At 35.6% G+C, this 25,103-nt stretch overlaps 1 protein-coding gene across 2 annotated transcripts in view; it reads left to right on the top strand.

Moving 5' to 3' along the window:
- Nucleotides 1-25,103, top strand: part of BTBD9 (BTB domain containing 9) — a 126,847-nt gene that overhangs the window by 14,982 nt on the left and 86,762 nt on the right. For both annotated transcript variants that reach the window (XM_039347057.1, XM_039347058.1), the window contains one exon: nt 165-284. In XM_039347057.1, the coding sequence (XP_039202991.1) occupies nt 165-284 (120 nt within the window). The remainder of the gene's footprint in view (nt 1-164; nt 285-25,103) is intronic.

Here is a 25,103-nt window from a genome sequence, read left to right as displayed (position 1 = left end):
TACAGAGACAGAAGGAAGCAAGATTAGCTCATTTGGCCTAAATATAGATTTTTATTTTTTGCCTAAGATTGAATGTAATGTAATGATCCCCAGAGTGTATACAACATTGTGTGAAATATTTAGACAGTTAACGGCAATATTTTTAATTTATTTGATCTTTAAAGGTCATACTCCTATTATATTGAGGTATCCATGGATGAACTAGACTGGATTCGTGTAATTGATCACTCCAAATATCTATGTCGATCTTGGCAGAAACTGTATTTTCCTGCCCGTGTCTGCAGGTTAGTGTGATGTGACTGTTTTGATTCCATATTGTTGAAACAAATTTGTTTTACTTTAATTGATTATATTCTCTGATTAAATGGGCATTCATGAAAATAGACACATTTATCCCTTTTAAACACATTCCAGTTTGTCCATATTTAAAATGATGTTTCATTGCATACTGTTTTAAATTTTGCTACTTGGGGACTGGGAACAGAAAGTAATGGCAAAAAATCTTGAGATGTTATGAATGGGGTTAGTGAATACTCAACATAGCAAGGATATGAAGTTGATTTATGTGACAGATATAAATGTAGGAGCTGTGCTAGGAAAAAGGGAGTTGAACTCTGTATTTCTTGATCTGAACTTGGAATGTGATTGTTCATATTTCTTGTGGCATTTGTTACTTAAAATAGGAAACAAAGACTGGGTCTAACTGAACATAAGATGTTAATCAAAAAGAACAATCCTTGGACCTGAATAATCATATGTGTATCCCAAATATGTTTTTTCAGGAGGCAACTTGACTTTCTTATTTTTCTTAAAGACAGTTTGCTTCTCATCCAAGAAGCTTTCAGCTCAGAAAAGTGAAACATCCTTAAAGAAAAAACAAGAAAGCCCAGTGGTCTCTTGAAAAGCACCTTTGGGACAACTATGACCAGGATGACTGAGAATCTCCATAAACAGTCATATATGTATTTCTGGTGATATCCAGGTGTTGGGAATAGTGGGAGGGTAGCAAGAATATGTAGTTTCACAGTCCCATTTTCAAATGCAGTTTGGGAAGCTGGAAGAGAATAGGCCACAACTTTATCACAAAAGAGATGGGGGATTATTTCATGGGGAAATGTCCTTCCCAAAATCTACATATAGATACACTTTATGTTTACACCAGGGTCTTTCATTCCATCCATAGCTGCCACTTTTGATAGATGAAGATGTGATAGAAGCTATACAAAACAATGTTAGAATAGTTTATAAGGAATAAAGGAGAATGGAAAGTTAGAATAGAAAGGGAATTGCAAGATATCTATGTTCATTTATATGCGACAAAACTATATTTGATATTAGGAAAGTATTATTTTTGTAGCACTGGAAATACTGATTGTTAAACAACATTAAAGAGCTATTTGTAATCAAATGGACTAGAAAATAAACCTGTACATATTACTTAGCTAGAAAATTATTTATAACACTATTAAGAGGCTAATGATGTAGGTCAATATTCACTGAAACAGATATAAATAGATTTATCTGTTGAATCTCAGTCTGCTCAATCTGCTTGATGAAATGTACTTGTTTGCCTGGGTTCATGATGCTAGGTGAGAAGTTAAATACAAGGTTGCATTAAATTTTCACTAAATATGGCATCTTAATTTGTATGTAAATATGAGTCATATATATTAAGAGAGACTTAGCTAAAAATAATCTCAGTATTCCTGAGGATATCATGATTAGTTCAATTTCATAGTGTCTTGGAAATAACAAAACTATTGCTTGTCCTTGATTTCGTTGAAGTTTCTTTGCTTTAGGCATTTGTTTTGTGTTCTTAGTACCGTACTTTTTCTTTTCCTAACTTCTTGACTGAGTTTCCAATAATAAAATATCATTGTGATGCAAAAGAAATTCTACAAGATATTGTTTCATGAAGTATACAAATCACTAATTTATTAATTTTTAAATGAATTCTAGAAGATTTACAATAAACACAGATTTAATCTGCTCAATAAATCATTTGCTGCATTATTTGCAATGTATTTTCACACTGCAAAATTGATTTTTAGTAGCAATCTGAGAAATCCAAATTAGTTTTCTAAGCTATTAATTCTGCTGTTATACTCTGTACGGAATGTATTTTAGCAGAGGCTTGGAATAGACCAAACTATTTACTTATGGTTATACATGCATTACATGTGTTTGTCATTTGCTAATAGTCATTGTATTGTTTTTTCTCTCCAAGTGTCATTGTACTAGAAGGTACTCTAGTATTCTTTGATAAAAGTGAAATTAAATCTCCAGATATTTTTCTGCTTGTGTAAATGAAAACATGAGATCTAATGATACCTTGCTTATTTGGAAGAACCAGAATTTAAGATTGAATTTAATCTTAACTCTCCCCTTTGCATGCATATAAAAAAGGGAGATTAGACAGAAACAATAATTCAAACTATGATAATAGTCTCAGTAAATTTTTGCAGTTATAAAGTTAAATTATTGGAGGAAAAATTCTCTTACATAGCACTTAGCAAACATTTGTCAAGCAACAGCAGGAACTATTTTTCTTGTGTTTTGAGCTTATGGATTTCTTTCAGCATAAATCATAAGAGTCTATTATGGACCTATTATTGTTTGGTTTATAAAAATTACTTATGCTGAAGAAACTGGACAGCTATAGTGTTTATTCTTAAGGATTTACTAAAACATTCTCATTGATGTTGTTTTAAACAGAATGTTAGAGTTAGGTAATTAATTAGACCATTTTTGTATTTAAAATAGCGAGGCTCTGTTTTTTTTTTTAATCTTCATTTTACAGGATGACTCTGTTGTATTTACAATTCAAAATGCTTGGGGCTTAAGATTGTTTTTTAAATTGAGATGCACGAAGTCGGCAGTGTAGTTGATAAGTGTTTATAGCTTAATGTGATGTATAAACCCTATCATAATTTTGGCTCTATGTACTTCCTTCTAAATATTATTATGATTAAATGCTGTTGTCTTTTTCTGTTTATCTTATAGCAAAAAACAACAACAGATTTTTTTCCTGTCATTCATGAAACAATAAATCAATCTCATAGCCAAACAGAACAGTAATTTTCTTGTCAGAATAAGGAGAGAGAGAAAAACTGTTGCAAATCTAAATGTAAAATAGCTTTAGTAATAGTATCAATGGTAATACTATTTTTTGTTTGTGTAAAATGAAATAAATTGCTGGCATAGAAAAGGAAGTTAATTTAGATGCTAGACAAATCTCAGTTTGCTAAACTTCAGGCATTAATTATATCCTTCTGGATAAATTTTTAGAATTAGTTGTTAGATTTAGATAATAAGTGCTAAATTAATGATCAATATCCATCTTCAATGTAACATAGGAAAATAAGCAAATTTGGACAAGCTTCCTTCTCTAATCCCCCTTTATTAGGTTTGATTATCTATTTAATAGTTGTGCTTCTTAAATTTTAAATCAGCAAGGTCTCTATTTTCTTTCTGAATTATGTCTTTTTACGAAGTTTCATCTATTTTACACAATTTACAAGAAATTCAGTTTAGCAGATAGCAAATTGGCATGTAGCCACATGGTGTCACTAAAATATAACTCAATCATCTAATGTTATCTTTGCTATTTTAGGTGATATGCCTAATAAATTATTATTGTTGTTGTTTTATTTTTATCCTTCCTTCTCTCTTTCGCTCTCTCCCTCTCCTCCGCTTAAATTTACCTAATAGCCCTGCCCATTTCCCCACAATAGCAACTCTGTGAGGTGGGTTGGGCTGTGCCAGCCCTCCCAGATAAACCAGACAGGAAACTCAACTATATGAACTAATTATCAGAATAACAGAGTTGGAAGGGACCTTGGAGGTCTTCTAGTCCAACCCCCTACTTAGAAAGGAAATCCTGTACCATTTCAGACAAATGATGTTGGTGGTATTGTTTATGTTTATGTTGAAAATCTGAAAATAGAAACTTCCTGCTGCCACTTTTAATTTCCCAATTAATTAGGGCAGGTCCTTCCTAAGTCTCTTCCTCTGATTGTTAATCAGTTGGGGACTCTTCCCTTTTTTGTTTGATTGTTTCCTGGGCAGCATCTCTTCCCCTTGTCCCCCAAGGTAATCCACAAATTTCATTACATCTAGTCACCACAGATCATTCAAGCTTTTGGTTAACACCATGGCCAAATAGCACACATACATTCACTTCCCCATCAATCTTCAGAAGTATTCCTTATACATTTATTCATAAATGCATTAAAGAGCCATGGGGAAATCAGATATCAGTGTCTTCATCCTGCTCCTTACTGAACTATTTGCTAATCATTCAATTTATCTCTTACGCTTTATTTCTACCATGTACTGCTGTTATGACACTCAGAGACAAAACTTTAACTCCATATTTGTGCAAACGTTTCATAATTCAAACCTTTTCACTTTATCCTTTACTTTGTCTTCTTTAGTAAATGTGCAGCATTTATGCAAACTTTTTTATATTCCTCCTCTCCTCCTCTTCATCAAAATAATTTGTCACCTCATCATTTTTTTCAACATTCTTAAAGAAATGCATTAGTTTCAATTCCATTTTTCCACTTATTCCTTTATAGACTCTCAAATATTATTTCCAGCATTCCCTTAATTCATTTTCTTTCCATATTATTAGCTCAGTTTTATTTTGAATTCTGTTCTTCCCTTTATTCACTTCCCAAGTATTTTTTATTTCCATCAACATTTTTCTACATTTTCTTTGCTTCTCTTAATCTTATCCATATCCATTATTGTTCTTTTTGATCACATTCTTGCCAACTATTCTTTTTTCACTCTACAATAAGTTTCATTCTCATTTTTTCAGCAGTCATTCTTTTTAATGCATTTTCATCTTATCCACAATCTTTTTTGCTTCATAATACTACTGACATCCTTTTAAAGGGGTCCTTGATGGTCTCTGAGCTCAGAGAGCTACAAATATTCCCTTTTATTGGCATCCTTTTTGAATCACCCATTTATAATACTCCACATGCTTCTGTGGCAACTCACAAAAGGAAAGTTCTTTTTACTCTTTAACAAACAGTTTCCACATCCCCTTTCCTTGTGGCTACTTTCACATTCATTCTTTTAAGAGATTAGGGGTTTTTTTTCCATATGGGATTTGCATTTTTTCTTCTGCAGACATCAACTTTTATTTTTTGCTGTTTTCTTTCATTTTACTTCTCTGACAAAATCCACATTTGACACTATCCGATAGTGATTGATTCCACATTAACAGTTTCCTATCATACATCAAATTCTCCCTGCTATAGGTGGCTGACCATAGAGCTTGCAGAACACTTTTGAAAGAAAGCGGTCACACTTTGATAGGTTGTATCAGGAAAAAATAGCTAGACAAGAAGACCAGCTGGTTAGAGAAAGAAAGGGGAGCTCAGATTCTTGCTTTTAAAAATATAAGCCCCTGCCAAGGTACATTATGTATAAGAGTTTAGAACAGGCATGTCCAACTGCCGGCCTGCGGGCCACATGCGTCACGCTGAAACTGCGTCCACCCCTTTGCTGGCAATGGGGAAAAAGTCACGATACGTCACACAATGTCACGTGACGTCGCGAGTTTGACATGCCTGGTTTAGAAGAAAAACCATATTGTGCATGGAGAGGAAATGAGGTAAAAATTTGTTCTTCTTCACCATTACAATGATTGTAATACCCTGGTAGAATGCAGAGAGTTCACAAGCTGTAAGTTATGTACTTGTATCAAGTAACAGCTCTTCTGCCAAAGCTGTAGTTGATGACACTTCAGTTTCACAGCTTTGTACATTTCATCTTTCTGAAAGTCCAAACCTGCTATAAGGAGAAAGAGGACTTCCAAAACGGACAAAAGAACTACTTCCAAGTGCTCTAATGCAGGGCTTTTCAACCTTTTCACTGATTGTAACACTTTTAGAATATGGCAATATTCGAGTACCACCTAGCAAGGTGTCAAAAACTTGATGACCAAAAAAAAAACCCCTGTTCAAAGTTGCAATTGCACTGAAATGACTTATGACCATTTTTCACACTTATGACCATTGCAGCATGCCCAAGGTCATGTGATTTATATTTGGATGCTTGGCAACTGATTCATATTTATGATGTTCACAGTGTCCCAGGGTCATGTGATTCGCTTTTGCAACCTTTTGACAGCAAAGTCAATGGCAGGGCTGCTGGTGGCCAAATGCTAAGGCGGGACTTCCTTCCCTGCTTCCCTCTTTCTCATTCCCATTTCCTTCTGAAGGCAGAATTTGACCTCCCCCCCCAATATTTTCCCTCTTCCATATATTCATCAAACAAGGAAAAGCCTCCAGATATAGAAATAGATATAGATATAGAAAGACAAGCCACTGAGGGAACTAGCTTAAAAAGGCACATTTCCCTTTAAAAATTAGTTACTGGCTAGAAAGGAAAGTTACTGCAGCTGGCACTTAAGGAAGAAAAGAAAGGTAGTAAGTACTGGCTGCCGGCTAAGGCAGCGTCCCCAAATGGCTCCATTCATAAGTAAAGGAATGCTGTAGGCAAAATCCGTTCAGAAGAAAAATACTTCAAAATCCCTTGCAGCAAAACTTACAGCTAACAATAGAGCAATAGAATCTAACATGAGACATCAGCCATCCGCCAGATAGAAAGCCCACATTGCACAAATCCCAGAACTTCAAAGTCACAAAAGCACATAAGAATCCTTCCACTCTCTACCTCCCTCCCTCCCTCCCTCCATGCCTCACCTCCAGCCGATGCTGCCTTTCTTCATTGCTGCCTTTCTTCATTCCTTGTGGAGGATGACCCCTCCCCCACTGCGTTTCTTGCCTGTTTGTTGCTGCCAGCACGGATGGCTGTCACAGAAGTTGTAGAACGGCTCATGGCCGGCCTGCTTGATCTCCTCTCCTCTCCCCCCACCCTCCTCCTTCTTTCCCTTCGGTGCAGCTACAGCTGACTCTGCCTCCTCCCAAGGCTGTGTCTTTTTTTCTCTCTCCCTCTCCTGCCCAAACTGCCTCCTTTTATAGTCTCTCCTGTCTCTACCCCCCTCCTTTCTCTTCCGGGTGAGCCTGGGGCCTTTGCTTCGCCCCAGCCACTCTGCAGCTCTGGAGGACTCTCTCACAGTAAGTCCTGCACTGTGCTGGCTCGTTCCCTTCCCCACTACACTTGTCTGGGCAGAGCCATGTACCACCTGCCACGTGCTAATGTACCACAGGTACGCGTACCACCGGTTGAAAATTCCTGTTCTAATGCTGGAATAGCACAAGGGCATTAATGTTTAGGATTTGGGCTAATGAAAACTGGTTTTTGAGGAGACTGGGAAATCAGTAGGATATATGAAGCTGTTTCTTTTTGCTATCTCTCCCCCCGCCCCCAGCAAAATACATAAAGAGTATATAGTTCTGGCTCCTGAGATGCAATTGGTCAAAAAAGCATCTTGAAATCTATAAGCTAATTAAGAGGACTTTAAAATACAAAGCAAAAATTTATGGAATGAAAAAAGTATGTCCAACAAACCTGCAATAGAGACTGCATCTGCAGACATCACCCAGGTGTAATCTAATGGTATAGATTAATTTTCATGATAATGCTCGATTTATAAGCATAATGGAGCCTGGCATTGTATTGCAGGTTGTTGTCTGACTTTTATGACTTTTTTCACAACAGCCATTGAGTGAATCACCCTGGTCATTAAGCAATCACCACAGTCATTAAGCAAACCCATTGTCTGCAATGGATTAATTTTTTTCCGAAGTTGGAAGTAAATATTGGTTTCCAGCAAAAAAATATATAAATTGTGATCATATGACTATGGGATGTTTCAAACAGTTGTAAATGTGGGCTGGTTACCAAGTGCCCAAAATGTGATCACATGACCATGAACGAGTGCAAAAAAGCATCTTTTGGGGGGTCCATCATAATTTCAAATGGTCACTAAATGACGAGTTATAAGTTGAGGAATTCTTATAATTGTGAAAAATTGGAATCTGAAGTTAAAACAATAATAGTTAGCATGTTAACTCATACCAGTGTTGCCTTTGTGTTATAAATCCTCCAGCTGATTTGCAACAAAGTTTTCTGACCAGGAAAAATAAGTTTTGAATCAACTATTCAGTATAACATTTGAGGTCTAATTATCAAGCTGCTTGAAGAATTAATTTACACATTGCAAATATTAATAATTCTGCAATATGTCACAGGTTTGCAAATTTGTTATACATTACACAAGGTTATAAAACTGATTGTTAAAAGACTATTGTTGCGTGAGGTTTTTTTCCCATTCTCAAAGAGCTGTGTTATTTTTGCTGCCAGAATTAGCTATACTAATCTGTCTAAATTTTTAATGGTCTAGTTTCATTTTAGATTTGTCCATAACTTTTGAGTTTATTTCAGTATGTTTATCAGTGAATGCCATCTGTTGAATTAGTCTAATGCCATTACAAAAAAAAATCCATGTATGCCCATATTTCTAAACAGATGACTATAGTTGGTTGATAGATTTTTGAAACAAATTATCCTGCTTAAATTCACACTTCAAGTGCAATATAGATAATGATACAATTTCTTGATGATCATGCATATTCATATCTTTATTATAGAATAAAAGGAATATTGATGCATATTTGTTACTTTCAGGAGCCAAAATTTTTCAAGCAAGCTGGTATTATGTTTGCTTTAATTGTTGGCATGATTGAAGAGCTATTAATTGTATATTGCCAGGAATAAATCTGGCCTTTTATGTTTCAATTTGATTCTCGTGCTATTTCAATGCAGATTCCTGTAAATATTTTTTTTAATGATAACATCCCAAATATTTTGTGATACGTATACTGAGCATTGTATTTCTTTAGGGTATGCCACAGGAGAAATTTTAGAGACATATTACAAATTCTTTATTACATGTATTTTTTTACCTTTTCTTTTGGAATCCAAAGTGGCATATACGAGGACCTTTTATTTTACCCCCTCAACAACTGCAGACTAAGTTTGACTATGCATGGTGATTGGACTTTCATAGATCTAGCTTACGAAATAAAGAGTATTCTAAATTGCATAAATATTTATTGCTAATATACACATCTTTTTGATTTAGTGTTAGTATGGTCAATATTTATTATTAACTAAACATATATTTTGCTTGTATATTGGTATAACATTTATATTTACACTTCTGAATAATTTTGACTTCTGTCAAAATTGTTGTAGCTTACAACAAAATAATTTAGAGTAAAAACATTCACCATAAGTAAAACAAAAATGTTATGTTTTGGAGTGCGCTTTGTACAATATAGGTCTAGTAAGCAGGTATAAAGATGTTTTGTTGGGGAAAAAAACTTTTATCTTCAAAGGTTAGCTAGCTACAGTGCTGTAGGGAGATGGACATTTAAAGCTTGCAAAGACCCAGCATCCTTTATTTTGTTTTACAACTTTTGGAGATGACTTTTTTTCAAGGGAAAAAGCTACAGAGAGATTTACTCTACTCTTCAGCTTGGAGTGAAGATAAGGTTTTTTTTTTTTTTTAAAGGGATAGAGATTGGAGGGCAGAGGGAGAGTTTAGTTTTAGCACCTAATTGGATGAGGGTGAGGAGATCAGCAAGTCTTTCCTGTCAACCTTTTTTTTTTTTTTTTAAAGAAATGTGGCTTTCTGGTGGAAAGAGGAGGTTAAGAAAGGGAAAGGTTTTGGAAAGCCTATTCTGAAGCTGCCTTCCAAGAGGCATGGGGAGCAGGCCTGCGTACTGCAGGTCCCATTGGAACAGAATGTCGAGGGGAAGAGAGGCGGGGGGGCAGTGCAGCATCCCCATGGTCAGTTTAATATCCCCATGGTTAGTGAATGACAGCAGTGCAGCTATTGTAACTTTGACACAGGGATGTATATAGATTTGGGGTGTCAATCACAACTTTGAACCATTGTTAAGTGCTCTCCTGTTTTCAGGAACCACCTGTAATCTGTCATGAATGCTTTAATTTGGCTTCCTGTGTTAAACAGGGAGTTAGCCTCAATATCCTTATTCAATTCTGTAATTCTACGAACATCATTTTTTTAAAACTGTTTTCTTCCCCATGTTTTGGTAAAAAAGTTTTCTTTATTAAATCTTATACAAATCTTAGGGGGTTAATTTGTCATCTATCTATATATTAATAAAATTCTCCTGTTTGCCTAATGTTCAATTGGGTGAGATAGTTCATCACAGGGCAACAATTTTTAAATCAATCTATCTCAAATGGGCTAACTTAGAGAATGTGTCCAAAATATGAGACCCATTATTCCCATGGGATTGAAATTTGGCAAAGTTGTGGCTGCTTCAATCAGCCGCAGTCATGTGATCATTTTCAACACTTTCTGCCAGTTCCTACAAGGAAATTCAATAAGGAAGTCTGAAGTTGCTCCCACTTCTATTGCTTTTTGCCGACCGTGGTTTCTCTGTTGAGATAAGGAAATATCTCTGAAACAATAACCTATTGGGACATGGGTTGACTAGTATACTCTAAATGTATGCCTTATCTCTTTTGTCACCTCCGTTTGACATAGTTCTCAGATGCAGAAGTTCAGGATAATTAATGAGGTAGAATTTTACAATGAGATAAAAAAAAAATCATGATGCCTTGAAATAAAGGAACAAAGACTTCTAACATATTTTCACCAAACTGGAGGAATGAGTATTAAAATGGCAAAGACTGTTCAGCATGATCTTATCAAATGTTTAATTGCGCCATGGGTTGCTAATTTCACATTTTGAATAATTTCACATTGTAAACAATTGATTTCTACATGACTCTGCTTGGAATAACAGTCTTAATACCATTTGTTCTTGCTGTTTAACTGTGAAGAACATAGCCTTGGGAAATGGCCACAGTTTCCCAAATTGGTGTTGCAGATGAGGCTCAGTTATTAATATTTCTGAGTAGTGCTAGGAATTATTCTTGTCTTTGACCCATTGTAAGGCAGCATAGGTTATGAAACAGTTGTCTAACTAAAAAAATAAAGGTTTCTGTATTCTTAACATTGTATGCAGAATTTTTTCTAGCTTGTCTGTATTCCAAATTGTTCATTTTTACATCTTCTAATACAATCTCATGGCCTTAATGTATATTTTAAGTAGTTCGTATTTCATGTTTCAGTTTCTGTATAATTGCAGTGATGGATCAGAGGTTGTATATATTTATATTCAGCCACAGTTGCTGAAAAAGTCATCCCCTGCCCCATGAACAAAAATGTACTGCTCATTAAATCATTTTTTAATAGTATATTGGAGGAATTGCTATTGAGTTAATAGATTTAATAGTTCATATACAAGTCTGTGGCACAGAAGTAATGTTCTGCAGCTGAATCGTTGCAGATTAATCTTTTAGACAGTTTGTAGAAGTATCTGCAAAACTGGAAAATATCTTTTATTGTCTTTTACTTGGGCTACATATATTTTCAGAATATTTCTGTTTATAGTGTATTTGAAATAAAATTAAGATGGCATGAACAAATTTAAAATAAATATGGAAATAATATAACCTACATAATGATTTTAACTATATATTCACCTACTAATCTATATTATTTGACTTTGTAATATATAAAAATGGCTGCAGTGCTAAGGGATATCTAGAAAGCCACAGAACAAATAGTCATGCCATGTTATTTTATGTGAATCTTTGCTTTAATGAGAAAATTCTCTAGAGGGGGAACTAATTGCATTTCTTGGCTTTTTTGGATTCTCATATTTTAAAGATAAGTATTTGAGTTTCTTTTTATGTGCATGCTCACAAACACAGTTCTACATTGCTAACATGTGCTTCAAAAAAAGGTAAATGTGTAGTCTGAATACATCAAAATAATTTACTAGAAATTATCGTTAATACCTAGATTCAGAAGAAGTCAATATGCTTAGATTCTGAATAGCTTATTTAATTTAGGTAATTAATGTCCCCATAAATAATAGTTTATGATCTTTATGATAATGATCTTTACATCTTCAGGGCTTTTTACAGAATCGAAGAATCATAAGTTGGAAGAGACCATAGAATTGATCCAGTTGAAGCTTCCTACTCCCTGTTAGTGCTCTAGTGGTACCATATGTGGAGAATGCCATGCAGCCTCTCTATGAGAATATTAAAGATTCACTGTGTCATGTGGAAGCTTGTTTTACTAGTTGGTAGTTCGTGCAGTCAGGAAGTTCCTTCTGATCTCTCAATTTGTTACAGCTATTGCAGAAAGAAAAATATTTTGCATAGTAAAATGCCTACATAAACTGAGATTAGGACTTTTGACACAATCAATCCAGTTACAGCCTTTCCTGGATCAGGAGTCCCTGCACTCAATCATTTAAGCCATAGTCATCTCATGTTTGGACTATTACAATGCGCTCTATGTAGGGTTACCCTTGAAGAACATTTGGAAGCTACAGCAGGTGCAGAGTGTGATGGAGTGGGAAGTTTTTGGGGCCCCAAGAATAGCCCATGTAAAACTGCTACTTGCGAGATAATCTTATCTCACTGGGATTTACCCAACCTACCTGTGCTAGTAGAGGAGGCATGCTGCAGGACCCCATCAGCCAGAGTATCCTGGAGGACAGTGTCCAGGAGAAGAGCTTTCTCTGCCATTGCTCCTACCCTTTGGAACATCTTTTCCCCCAGAGTGAGGTCAGCTCAAACCTTCCTGATCTTCTGCAAGAGCTTAGAGATCTCTGCCAGCTGGCTTGGGGTATCTTCACATTGGGGGTGATTTACAGACTAATAACAGTTCCCACCTCTGCCCTCTGTTCATCTTTTAATTAGGGTTGTGTATTTATTTTTTTTATTATTTAGTTCCTATTGCATATAGCAGTGGTTCTCAACCTTTTTAATGCCGCAACCCCCAACTGGTCGTAAGTCGAGGACTAAACCGGTCGTAAGTCAAGGACTAAACCGGTCATAAGTCGAGGACTACCCAACCGGTTGTAAATTGAGGACTTTCCCTGCCCGGGAGCGCCACGCATGTGTGGTGCCGCCCCCTGCGCTGGCGTAGCTGGCAAGCGGCAGAGACAGAGCAGGCCGACCACTGGCTGGGCCACCAGCTGGCCCAGCCCAAGGGAGGTAAGGCACCCGCTGGAAAAGGGGAAAAAAATGGCGGACAGCCTTGCTTGGCGACCCCCGTGAAATGGTCAATCGACCCCAAATGGGGTCGCGACCCATAGGTTGAGAACCGCTGGCATATAGGTTTTATAAAATTTTATCTTTTTAATATTGTAAACTGCCCAAAGTTACCTTGCAGTAAGATAGATGGTCAGTTACTTTAATAAATAAAAATAAATAAATTTACATAATTAAATAGAATGATGTTTGACTTGCCAGAATTTGTGCAATGGACGGTTTCCAACATTATACCAATAATGGCAGTACATTTATTTCTATTATAATAGCATAGTGTATCTTAATAATTCTTAGAATTCTGCTAAAATGGTTGGATGTTTCTTTAACAAGATCAGATTGTTAAAACAGAACAAGCAAAGCAATTGTGTTTGTTTCTTTATATTTGTTTGTAAACAGATAAAACTCAAGGATTGTACAAGGCAATTACATGGAAGTAGTTGACATTTTCCCTCACAGAACCATTTTATGAGTGTGCCATATGGTATACTTATAAATAAGATAAGAATTTATAATACCTTTTGTAATGATAGTGCCAAACAAGGGAATCAGTTTTAAGATGTTCTTTTCTAATACAATTCTAGGGTTAGGATTACGGTTAACTATATTTGTGTTGTTAACTACAGTATCATCATATATCGATGAAAAAGTTAAATATTTTGCTTAAAGGATAGAAACATTCTAATAATAAAAAGGAAGAGTGAAAAATTAAATTGCATATTTTTAGAAGACTTCCTCCCATCCCCCTTGCTTTATTCTCATGGGAGTTTCTTCATAAGCACAGAATAGCAAACAAGTACTTCTTTAAAAATCCAGATGAAATTGCTACCATGAATTCTCACGGTGTAAAAACATTAATTTAGAAAGGGAAGGTTTTCTTGGCATGGATAAATTCAATTAATTCCAGCTGACAAGCTGCAGGGTCCTCTGACATTCTTCTCCCTAATTCCTGCCCTTTTTCATTACGTGGAAAGTATGATTTGTTACTGGTTTGCCTTTGGCTCTTGAGATCTCATTAAATGTTTAGGAAAATGTTTATATCTTTCACTTTGACACCTTTCTATTTTACCTCAACTTTTGCATCATTTCATAGAAAAGAGCATAAGAAGTATGAAGATAAAATATTGCATGATCAACAATGATTGTGGCGTAAGGTCTAAAATCATTTTCACCTTTTCTGGTACATTTTAAATTGCCACCAGTGAAAATAATATTGTTCTTAATTCTTATGATTAAGAGTGCCCTTCTTAATGCAGGCATGGAGATAGCATTTGACAGTTTACACAGCAAGACTTCATTAGATCAGACCTGCTTTCTAGAGATATTTTACACAGAAAATTTGAAAGAGTTGAATTGACATTCTAGTGTAATTAATTATCTTACTGACTTTTATACAGGATTAATAATAGTTAATATATAGCATGTTGTTAATTTATATACATTACATACAATTAGCAAAAATATTGGGTTATTCTCATGGTTAAATAATGCTGTTTCACATTTCTTTTTTACATATTCAAAAGTACAGAAAAATATACTTTACTCTGAATTGTGATTTTATTTAGCGAAATAGGATTTTAACTTCTGTCTATACCACTGAGTTTATAATTATAAAATGTTCTATTACTTTTAGGGAAGTTATTATCATGCTGAAAATAAAAATAGTATATGCAGAAAATATGATATATACTGAATGTCATGTTCAGAGGTGCCTTTCACTAGATTAAAGGTATAGCACTTACAGCCCCTTAAATATTGCCAGATTCCAAGTTTTAAATAATGTCTATTAACAATAACTACAAGAAAATGAAAGTATGGTCATTTGGATTTAGGAAATTAGGCTGAAGATTGATACTGCAGATATTTGAAGAGTTGTGCTGATGAGGAATAATTAAACCTTCAGCAAGGAATAAGTCACAATAGTGAAAAACATACATAGCACAGAGTTGACAACAGGTAATCTTTGGGTTATGACAATAATTGGAATTAGAATTTCTGTCATTATGTGGTCATAAAGCCAGATGTCATGTGAATTGTTTAGCAACAATAATACTGGCAGTCCCTCTTGCCATCCTTAAGTGAATCCCATTGATTATTAGGCAAGGTCCCAATCTGAACCATTCCCATGCATAGTTTAATAACAGCAATGGAGGCATTCCCAGTTTGCCCCCCCTTAGTCCCAACCCACTGGAGATTTATCTGGTTAGATAAGGGCCAGCCTTCTGTGAATTCCCCCCCCCCAATCTCTGCTCTTTTGGCCACTCTGAATAACAGTACCACTTAGTGACATTCACGAAAGCATCACTAGAAAGTAGCGCGCAATTTGGTGATGCTCACAAGTGATTTGCAAAAGAGTGGGCACAGCCTTCTAGCAAGCTTTTGGAAGACCTCGAAAGCATCACAAGTATCTTGAGAAGATAGTGAATTATTTGGAGAAGGGCATGAATAACCTCAGGAAGAAGGCCTGGCACGTCCAGCAGCTGTTTTGCATAGGGTGAGCCCGGGCATGCCTCATCTGCAGCAGGAAGAAGAAAATGGTAAAGGTCAGCTGGGGGTGGCAAGGCCTGTGGTGGGTGGCAACTTTACACCATGGTGCCAGGTGGGGTCAACAGCAATCCAGGTTTGAGGTGGCATTCTGCAGTGGCAATGGGGCTGAAGTATAGGCCCAGGGGTGGGTGGATGGCTGATATTTGAACAGCCCTCTCAACAGAGAAGGAGGGATACTACATCATCTATCTCCAGTCTACAACACAGTCCTTTTCAACAGTTCCAAGAAGTCTCCACACCTATTTGCTCAGGTGATATTGAGGACACAGATAAACCTCCAGGTGGCCCTCAAGGACCCTCTGAAAGAACACAAATGACCAGCTGTCTGCAAGGAGTATAAATCCTGCCATTCCCCACCATCCACTCAGAGCTGAAGAAGCTTCTTGGATGAGAAGCGAAATGTCTTCAAGAAAAGCAAGAAAGTCCAGTTGCCTCATAAAAAAGTATCTTTGGGTCTCTGTGCAGGGCAATCAAAAGGGCAGAGATGGGGAAGGGATCGGCAGATAGAGGAAGTGGAAATACCTCTGCAGTCATAAGAGTGGGCAAACTGTCAAGTGCCCAAATTTTGATCATGTGATTGTAGTAGTGCTGCAATGACTAACTTTGGAGACTATTTGTTCGGTCCTTCCATAACTTCAGTCATGGAATGAATGGTTGTTAAAATTGCTTTTAGTTGGGTGCTTTGTGTTCTTGAAGATGTTTTCTTGTTGCGTCTTGTAATGAAACATCTAAAAGGAAAAAAAACATACAAACTAAGAGAAGACACAAAAATATCCAACAAGATTAAGTCGGGTACAGTTGACTTCAATAACTCTGAATAGTATTTATTAGAGCAGCATGCTAAATTGAATTCCCCAAGCCAGTCATAGTTTTCACATAGTTATCTTCATTGCAAATGCAAGAACTGTGAAGATGATTTATTTATTTAATTTATTCATATTTATACGGCATGTCTAGCCCATAGGAATAGATTCTGGGCAGCATTCAATAATAAAATAAAAATAATATAAAAAATGAGGAGGCTAGGTTTCCAATATTGGAAAACGGATCTTCCCCCCAGCATATCTCATGGAGTAATTAAAATCTTTTGAGTTTTCTTACCTTTCTTACTCAGTAGTAAAAATTGAATTCTTTAAATGGGCTACTATAATGAAAGTTCTGTGTTAGTTTCGCTTTAAATATGTAGTAACTGAATCATATCAAACTCAGCTGACTGCTGGCTCTTTTCATTAATTGGGACCAGCGACACATCCAAAACATTTCTGTGGTTTCTAGTTTACCAAAATACCAAAAATATTAATATTCACCAGGTTCTCTAAAATTTGGTTTAGCAGAGATTAGCGTTTATCAAAATTTCTGTGAGTATGTATGTAATATGAAGGATGCTGACAGCAAAAGAGGGAAGAATAGAATTCATACCTACTGAAAGAATTTGTACCAGAGAAAAAAGAAATTCCTATTAACAGAGTTGGTTCTTAATTTGCAAGCTGTACTTTGAAAGGAGTCAGGAACCTTTTACGCTTGCTTATATAACTGGAACTATAAGCTTATAAATAACTAAGCTTACAAATAGCTCCATTTGATTTAATGAATTAATGGAAAATAAGTATAATTTCACACACATATATTAATGTGTAAAAATGGGATTAGGATTTATACATATCAATAAACTAACATCATAAAGACTGGTTTTGTCCATTAACAAATATTTAATGCAGTGGGGTTCCGTTAGTTAAAGGTTAGGGTACTATATGTCTGGATGTACAAGAATTTCAGCACAAAAGACTTGTTATTGTATTGCTCATGTTTGACCACTGGAGTGTGCTGTCTCTCTTCAAACTTCTTTTATTGAAGGCTCAGATTCTTTCTTCTTTTTTCCCATTAAGGAGATAAAACATTTATGTAATGTGAGACCAGTTTGCATATAACAGTTTTTAAATCTGGGTACTAGTTTGAATAGCACTGTAATGACCTTATAGAGTATTAATTGAGTATTTAATATTCAACATAAAATAATTTATGGAAGATATAAAAAAACTCCATGAAAATAATTTACAATAACATAATTATAGCTAATTCAGTTAAAATAGTAAACTTTTTTTCTCATTATGGCATCATAATTAAGGTTCTTGGGTGCATAAACTATGAAAACATTTCATGCCATGAAGATTTTGTTAATTACACTTTTATCTTGTCTTATGCTCCTAATTATATAATGTTTTAATTTATTTTGGTAAATTGATTGTTTCCATTACAGTACAATCCCATTAGAGTTATAATTTACCTTTCTTTTGGGATATTTATAGAAGCAAAAGCTTATTTAATGGCAGATAAATTATTGACCAGTAGATATTTAAATACTGATTGAGTCAATAATAGAATTGCTGAATCCCATAGTATTTACCTACAGATTTGTTATTTGGTGTAATAGATTCGTAGAGTAAAATTGTATATAATCATTCAATTCAGAATGAGTTTCTTGGAGATCACTTCTGAGTGGAAATAATTTATGTACCTCTTAGTAGTTGCCCATTAATAACAAAGATATAATAAAAGTATTTGGGTATTAAAACTGCCATTCTTCCCTTTTTACAATGCCTAATCAAAGGATTAAATGTTACTGATGAATTCTGAGCTAGAAGATATAGAAATATGCTTGGATGGAGAACTTTGCTCAAATAAATATTATTCATTATTCTTTGCTCTTTTTAAGGAAAGAATGTTATAGGTCTCTTTTTTAATATTCCTGAAAAAAATATTCCTGTTTTAGATGCCTAACATTCACACAATATTTCTACAGTTTTTCTTGGTTTTAATTATTTACTTTGTGGAGAGGGGGGAGCAGAAGTTAGCGAAAATTTACCATCTTTCTGCTGCCTCTTGGGGCTGACCTTCTTTAAGTTGTAGAAATTAGTCTATGTCCAATCCAAGGTTTTGTCATTAACTTTTGGCTCATTGTTTATCAAAAACAGAGATTGTCACCCTTACCAAGTAGACCCAGAAAGGAAATACGACCAGATAAAGTAATTCTGTTTATTGTACTGTAAAACTAATAGAATCTTGGAAGTCTGAAAGTAACATTTTCCTTCTGCTGTCATCTTTACAGCCTAAAAACTTAGGGAGGATCCCTTCAGAACCTCTTGATCCAACTATTATGCACCTGCAGGCAGGCTGCGCTGTTGCTTACCTGACCATTCCCTAAGCAGCATCTTTTCAATCTGTCTCCCAAAATCTTTACCGATGCCATTACAGACCTGTACCGAAGAAATCAGCCTTTTCAGTTTCTACTAGACCCTTCTCAATTAACACATTAATCTTCTAATTACTTCCTGTGATTATTTTTCTTTGTTTTGGGATCATCAACTCTTTTTCCAAATACCTTTGCATATCTATTGTTGTGCTCTATTTTTGTGTTTATTGAATATCTTCTGTATTTAGTAGGAATGTGATAAAGTCACAAAATGTTGAAGTCTTTATTGAAATGATAAGAATAAGTATAGGATTAAATTCACACCAAAATTAGACTTATTATATATATTTGATAAAGTAAAAAACTTGCAGAGCAAACAACGTACTACTTCATTTGCTTTTAGTATCAAAGTCATCATTGCCAAATAGTTGAAATATGTGGAGATTCTTTCAGTTGAAAAATAGTTTGCAAACTGAATATTCTTCAAGGTGCTTATATATATATATATATATATATATATATATATATATATATATATATATATATATACATATACATATACATATACATATATATATGATTGTTTAATACAATCATCTGTAATGCAACATTTAAAAATACAGTAAATTACATTGGTGCATATAGAAAGTATAGTATGACAAAGGAGAAAAGTCACAGAAATCAGTAAACCAGAATATATAATCCATATGCAATTTGATGAATCAGTTCCACTGTTACCTATGTCACCCATGAAATTGTTCAAAATCATTGTGATTATTGTTCAAAATCATTGTGATTATTGTAATTTATTTATTTATTTATGAGACTTATATACCACTTTAAGTGCAAACACTCTCTAAGCGGTGTACACAGTAAGCAGTGTGTGTGTGTGTGTGTGTGTGTGTGTGTGTGTGTGTGTGTGTGTATATATATATATATATATATATATATATATATATAACACTGCCCCCAACAATCTGACGAAAAATAATCTCAAGGAACACTTATCATAAATATGGACAGATGGAAATATATGGAAACCAGGAGAAATAATTATAGAAAGTTCAAATATATAAAGTAATTGCTTCTATATTGGAAATGGAGTAATAGATGTGCCTGGATATATGTCCATTTCTAGGTGATCCTGCTATTTTCTATTTCTTGTCACTGTTCTTTCAAGAGTTTCTTCTTAAATTATGCAAGTGCTTAATTTTGAATGTGAAGATGTTTTGAAAGTGAAGATATACTTATTAAAAGCTTTTTCTGATTTGAAGACTGAACTTTTAACAAGCTTGTTTGCATTGTTAATAAAACTGTGATCTTTACAAAAAGCTTTGAGTTCTATTAGGCACGTTTTCCAATATAAGGCCTGTATTCTAAAGTCTTAGTATATATTTGCAAGATTTTTTTTCTGATTGGACACAATCTTCATGGAATTTGGTTCTTACTGATAAGCCAGGCTTACATTTAAGTGTTCTTAAAAATGGCCTGCTATCATGCTTCTTTGGTACATCTTCAAAAAAAAAGTTTTAAAATAGTGTTTGTGTATGTGCATTTGATTCTACACTTCGTTTAGCCATGACAACAGAAGCCTTTTGCCTGTATTCCCTTGCACATTATCTATTTTCAATTTAAAATATCATTAATCAGTTACTAAATCCTATAGTTTAAACAGTTGGGTTTTTACATAGATTGTAAATTCTTAACTACAAAACATCTTGTAAGTAACATGTCAATATAAATCTTATTATGCTTATTTCTTCTAGCAGTGTATAAACATTGTACTAGATACAGAACTCTCTAGAGGACATATGTTAGTTATATAGAAATAAGATTGACACTGGATTGGTTGTAATAAATCCATAAAGTAGGTGGAAAAGATAGAATGTTTCCCATCATATTTTTAAGCAGAGTTGGAAGGGACCTTGGAGGTCTTCTAGTCCAACCCCCTGCTCAGGCAACAAACCCTATACCATTTCAGGTTGGACTAGGGCAAACAACAAAAATAGGGTGAATGAGAGGCAGACAAAAAAGATGGTACAATAGATTCAAATAAAAGGCAAAAGTGGTAAAATGGTCATTAAGAATAATTATTTGGGACAGTGAATATTATGACAAATTTTATGGTAAGTAGGGAGATCATATGATGGAATGTGCTGCAGAGTCGCAGGAAGGATGGGGTCTTTCCCAAGGAGCCAAGAGGCAGATTAGCCTGGAATCCTTGATATGCAGGAAGAGAGCCAGGGCGGAGCCTCCCTAACCCTTCCTAGGGTATATCTAATAGTTATGCAGATTTGTGCTTTAGTCTGGCAAGATTCCTGTCTATAGGCAAGCAACAATAAAGAAATTAAATAACTCCTCCTATTGCTCTTGGTTCCTTGTGCCTGACAGATCTCCGGTCACCATGACAACTAATGATATTACAGACACTCCTCATTTAGCAGCTACCTGTTTTAGTCACTGTTCATAAATGTGATGATAATTTTAAAACATTAATTCATTTTTCAACCAAATTTTGTGAGGTCTGACATCACAAGCCTTCAGTGTAAAACCAAGGTCTGGTCAGCTTTGGGCAGCAATGGAGCAGGCAGAGGGTTCTAATCAACTAATAAAGATCACAGCTGAGCTTGCTAACTTGCAAGTATCACTTTTTATGAAAGTACTGCAGCAGAGAAAAGCAACTAAGAAAGATCGCTTCTTTACGCAACCTCTCCGCCCTGAGAGTGGTGGGGGAAAAGGTCAGACACAGGACAATATATGAGAGAACTTCATCTGAATAAGACAGTAGCAACCAGAGATCTTTGCAGTAACTCTGTCTTTCAGTCACGGGTTCGCTTAGTGGCTGTTTCACTTCTGGTTTAAGGAATAGATTGCAGTTAATTTTTGGTACAAGAAATCTAATAAGAATTAACAGATATAACACGGAGTTGATGGGATTGTTTCTTTTATTGTAATATAACAATCAAAGAATATACTTTGTTTAGAAAAAGTAGAGAATTTGTTTATATATATGTGTGTGTGTGTTAACAATTACACTAAAAATATGATCCCTGGGTATATCCATATTTAAAACCAAACAAATAAATGTGAGCACCAAGGAGTGCTAAAAAATTTAATAAAATTTAGTAAAATGTCAATAAAATCATAATAAAACCAATAAAACGCCTAGCTTTTGTCAGCAACTGCTGACATCATTAGGGCTCAAAATGCCGGTCAGTAGGAGAGTCCTCTTTATAGATTGGCCAGGGTCTGTACCCAGCTCCTAGATCTTGTCATTGGGCCTGATGGAATAGGCTGTTTCCCGGTTGCCGGTTTCTTATTAGCAATAATTGCTTTCTTGCATTTCTTGCTTGTGTAAATGTCATCGGATGTTTTCTCTTTGCCAAATTCAGGGTTTGGTGGAATGTCCCCCCTCTTTTTTTGCTTTATTGACACACCCACTTTGTTTAGTTGCACACCTCCATCACCCCCTTCCCCACTCCGTTCTGATTGCCCCGTTGAAATGCACTGTCTCTTATTTTCTTTGTGTTTTCCCCAATCATGGTCTCTGCAGATGTTACTCAAGTTAATTGCTATCACACCCCCTGTTTCCTCCTTGCTCCTTGCTTGCACGGTGCCATCTTGAGGGTTCTTCCGTGTTGCCTGTTGATATGGGCAGATCGGCATTGCGAGGTGGGATGGGTGGGTTGTATTCAGCAAACATGCTAATGAGGCTGTTTCTCCCCGTTTTGAGTACGATCTGGTAGTTGTTGCTCCCAGGCGTCTCCTCTCTTTATCTCCGATCTTTATACATTCCATCCTAGTTTTAACTAACTCACCCTGGATGTTCTCTATACGACAATCAGGAGCATCAGCCTTCACTGCTCTCTCCCCTCCACTCTTGGTGTTCCTCCCCTGTGCATCTTCATTGGGGTCACTCCACACTTCCCGTTGGCGCATTCGGGTCGGTACTGCTGAACGGGGTGATCGGGTTGTTGCAGGCAGTGGGGTTGCAGAGGCTACTCTTTCCCCTCCCAAATATGGCAGGCAATTCAATGCCCCCGCCAAGGGTGTTTTAAATATGGATCTCTTATTAGGCAATGCTCTCCCCTCTGGATGTCCCGGGGGGTGTGTGCAAACCCCTAGTCCACACGTTCATGCTCCTGCGTCTCGATGCTCCTTCAGATGCTTGGAGATGTCTGACCGTTTTGGGAGGGGAGGAGGTTTCAATCATTGTTTCCTCTCTGTTGATATATTCGGTGTTTCCTTAGGCTGTAATTAATTAATTAATCGGCATATCAATCTTTGCCCAACTCACTTAACGTTGAGAGCTTGGAGCATGGGTAATCCCCCACCCCACTGGAGACAGCCTAAGGAAACACCGAATATATCAATGGAGAGGATTATAGAGAAGACTTCCCCCTCTTACCATCCACAGCCTGGGAGTATCCAGATGGAACGCAAACAACAATTCAAATGGGGTGTGATAGCAATTAACTTGAATAACATCTGCGGAGACCATGACTGGCAGTTAAAAGGAGGAAACAGCTACAACCACACATTGCTCCTAGAAGCACGAAGCCGAAAGCACCAGCCTGAAGATGATGAATGAGACTTCGTCGAAACGTCGCCAAGACACTTCCAATTTTATGTGGGAGAAAACCCGAATAACCAAAGACCTACATATACATATATACATATATACATATATACATCTCCTCAGAAATCTGAGAGAACTAATTCCATTTGCAATATATTAAGTGAAAGAGGAAAAAGTAATACTCTTCTTGATATCTAATACTACCTGCCTAACCAGAAAGAATTTATGGATTATATTTTCAAGAAACAAATTGAGAAAGAAGAAGTAACAACATTGGAGGAGGTGATTATGAAAGTTTTTGATTTTAAGGGAAACTCATTACTAAGTAACAGTGAAATATAGAAAAGCTACATTGAAATCCTTTACACGAGATTATAGAATCATTTGTAGAGGGAGAAGATATGCAGGACGCTATTCCATTAGAAACTGCTTTAGGTCTAGCAGGAGACCAGCTGTCAAACAGAAAAATAAACAGTCACAAATAAAATGTCTATAGAACTGTTTAAAATTACAGGACAAGAGATGGTTAAAGCACCATAAATTATATGTAAAGAAATACAGAAAAAAGTATGATTTAGATATGGGAAAAAGCCACCTGTGTATGCCTATATTAAAGAAATTGCAAGAGAACTTACAAATTATGGAAGAGTTGCACTAATTCTTCACTTGATGCTTTGCCTAAAATATATATAAAAGTTAGTCTATGTAGAGCATGGGTGTCAAACTCACCATGTCACGTGATGTGTCACGACATCTCGCGACTCTTTTTGCATGCTGGCAATGGGGTGGACGCGGTTTCAGTATAATGAAACCGGCCCGCTGGCCAGCAGTTTCACACCCCTGATGTAGAGAAAGGTCAGGTTTCTGAAAAAGACAAAATTAGATAGTTAATGTGTGACAGATAATGGAGAAAAGATAATACAAGAAAGAAGTTTGTTTCTACTTCATTGATTACAACAGACTTTGACTGAGTTGATCATGACAGAATATAGAACAAAGGCTGATGGAAGTGTCAGAACACCTGATTATTTTCCTATGAAATCTTTGTAATGGAAAAGAAGGTATTCTAACAATTAAATTTGAAGAAATAGAATCATTCAAAATATGGAAGGGAATGAAACAAGCATGGTTAGTATCCCTATGTCTAGTTAGTGTATACAGTGAATATATCATAAGAGAACCATGATTGGAACATATGGCAGCTGGTGTTAATAATTGGAGACTGAAACTTAGTTCAAGATATGTAAATGCCAATACTTTGTTACCTGTAACAAAAGAAGACTGAGAGGAGCTCATTAAGAAAGGAAAACAAACAAAAGTGAAACCTGGGTTAATGTTAAATATTAAGAGACAAAGGTAATATCATCTTTCATGCTTAGTGAAATTATATTTGATGGCAAATAAGTGAAAGTCATAGCTAATTTTGTTTTTGTTAACCTGAAGAATAGATAAAAATGGACAGTGTGCTAGAGAAATAAAGAAGAGATTAATCTTGAGGAAAGCAAGGGCAAATTTAAACAAGATCATAAAGAAAAGGGTCATTTTTGATTTCTCAAACATATGCGCACGCGCGCGCATACACACACACACACACATATATATATGAATAGTTAAAATAATATTTTTCTAGAAGTAATGCATGGCTGTGAATGCTGGATATTGGTAAGAGTGAAAGGAAGATGATAGATTTCTTTA

The sequence above is a fragment of the Crotalus tigris genome, unplaced genomic scaffold (genome assembly GCF_016545835.1).
Source record: "Crotalus tigris isolate CLP2741 ecotype Arizona unplaced genomic scaffold, ASM1654583v1 scf7180000018048.2368360, whole genome shotgun sequence".
Lineage (NCBI taxonomy): Eukaryota > Metazoa > Chordata > Lepidosauria > Squamata > Viperidae > Crotalus > Crotalus tigris.
Note: the sequence above shows the minus strand (reverse complement) of the source record. Positions and strands in the feature narration are given on the sequence as shown.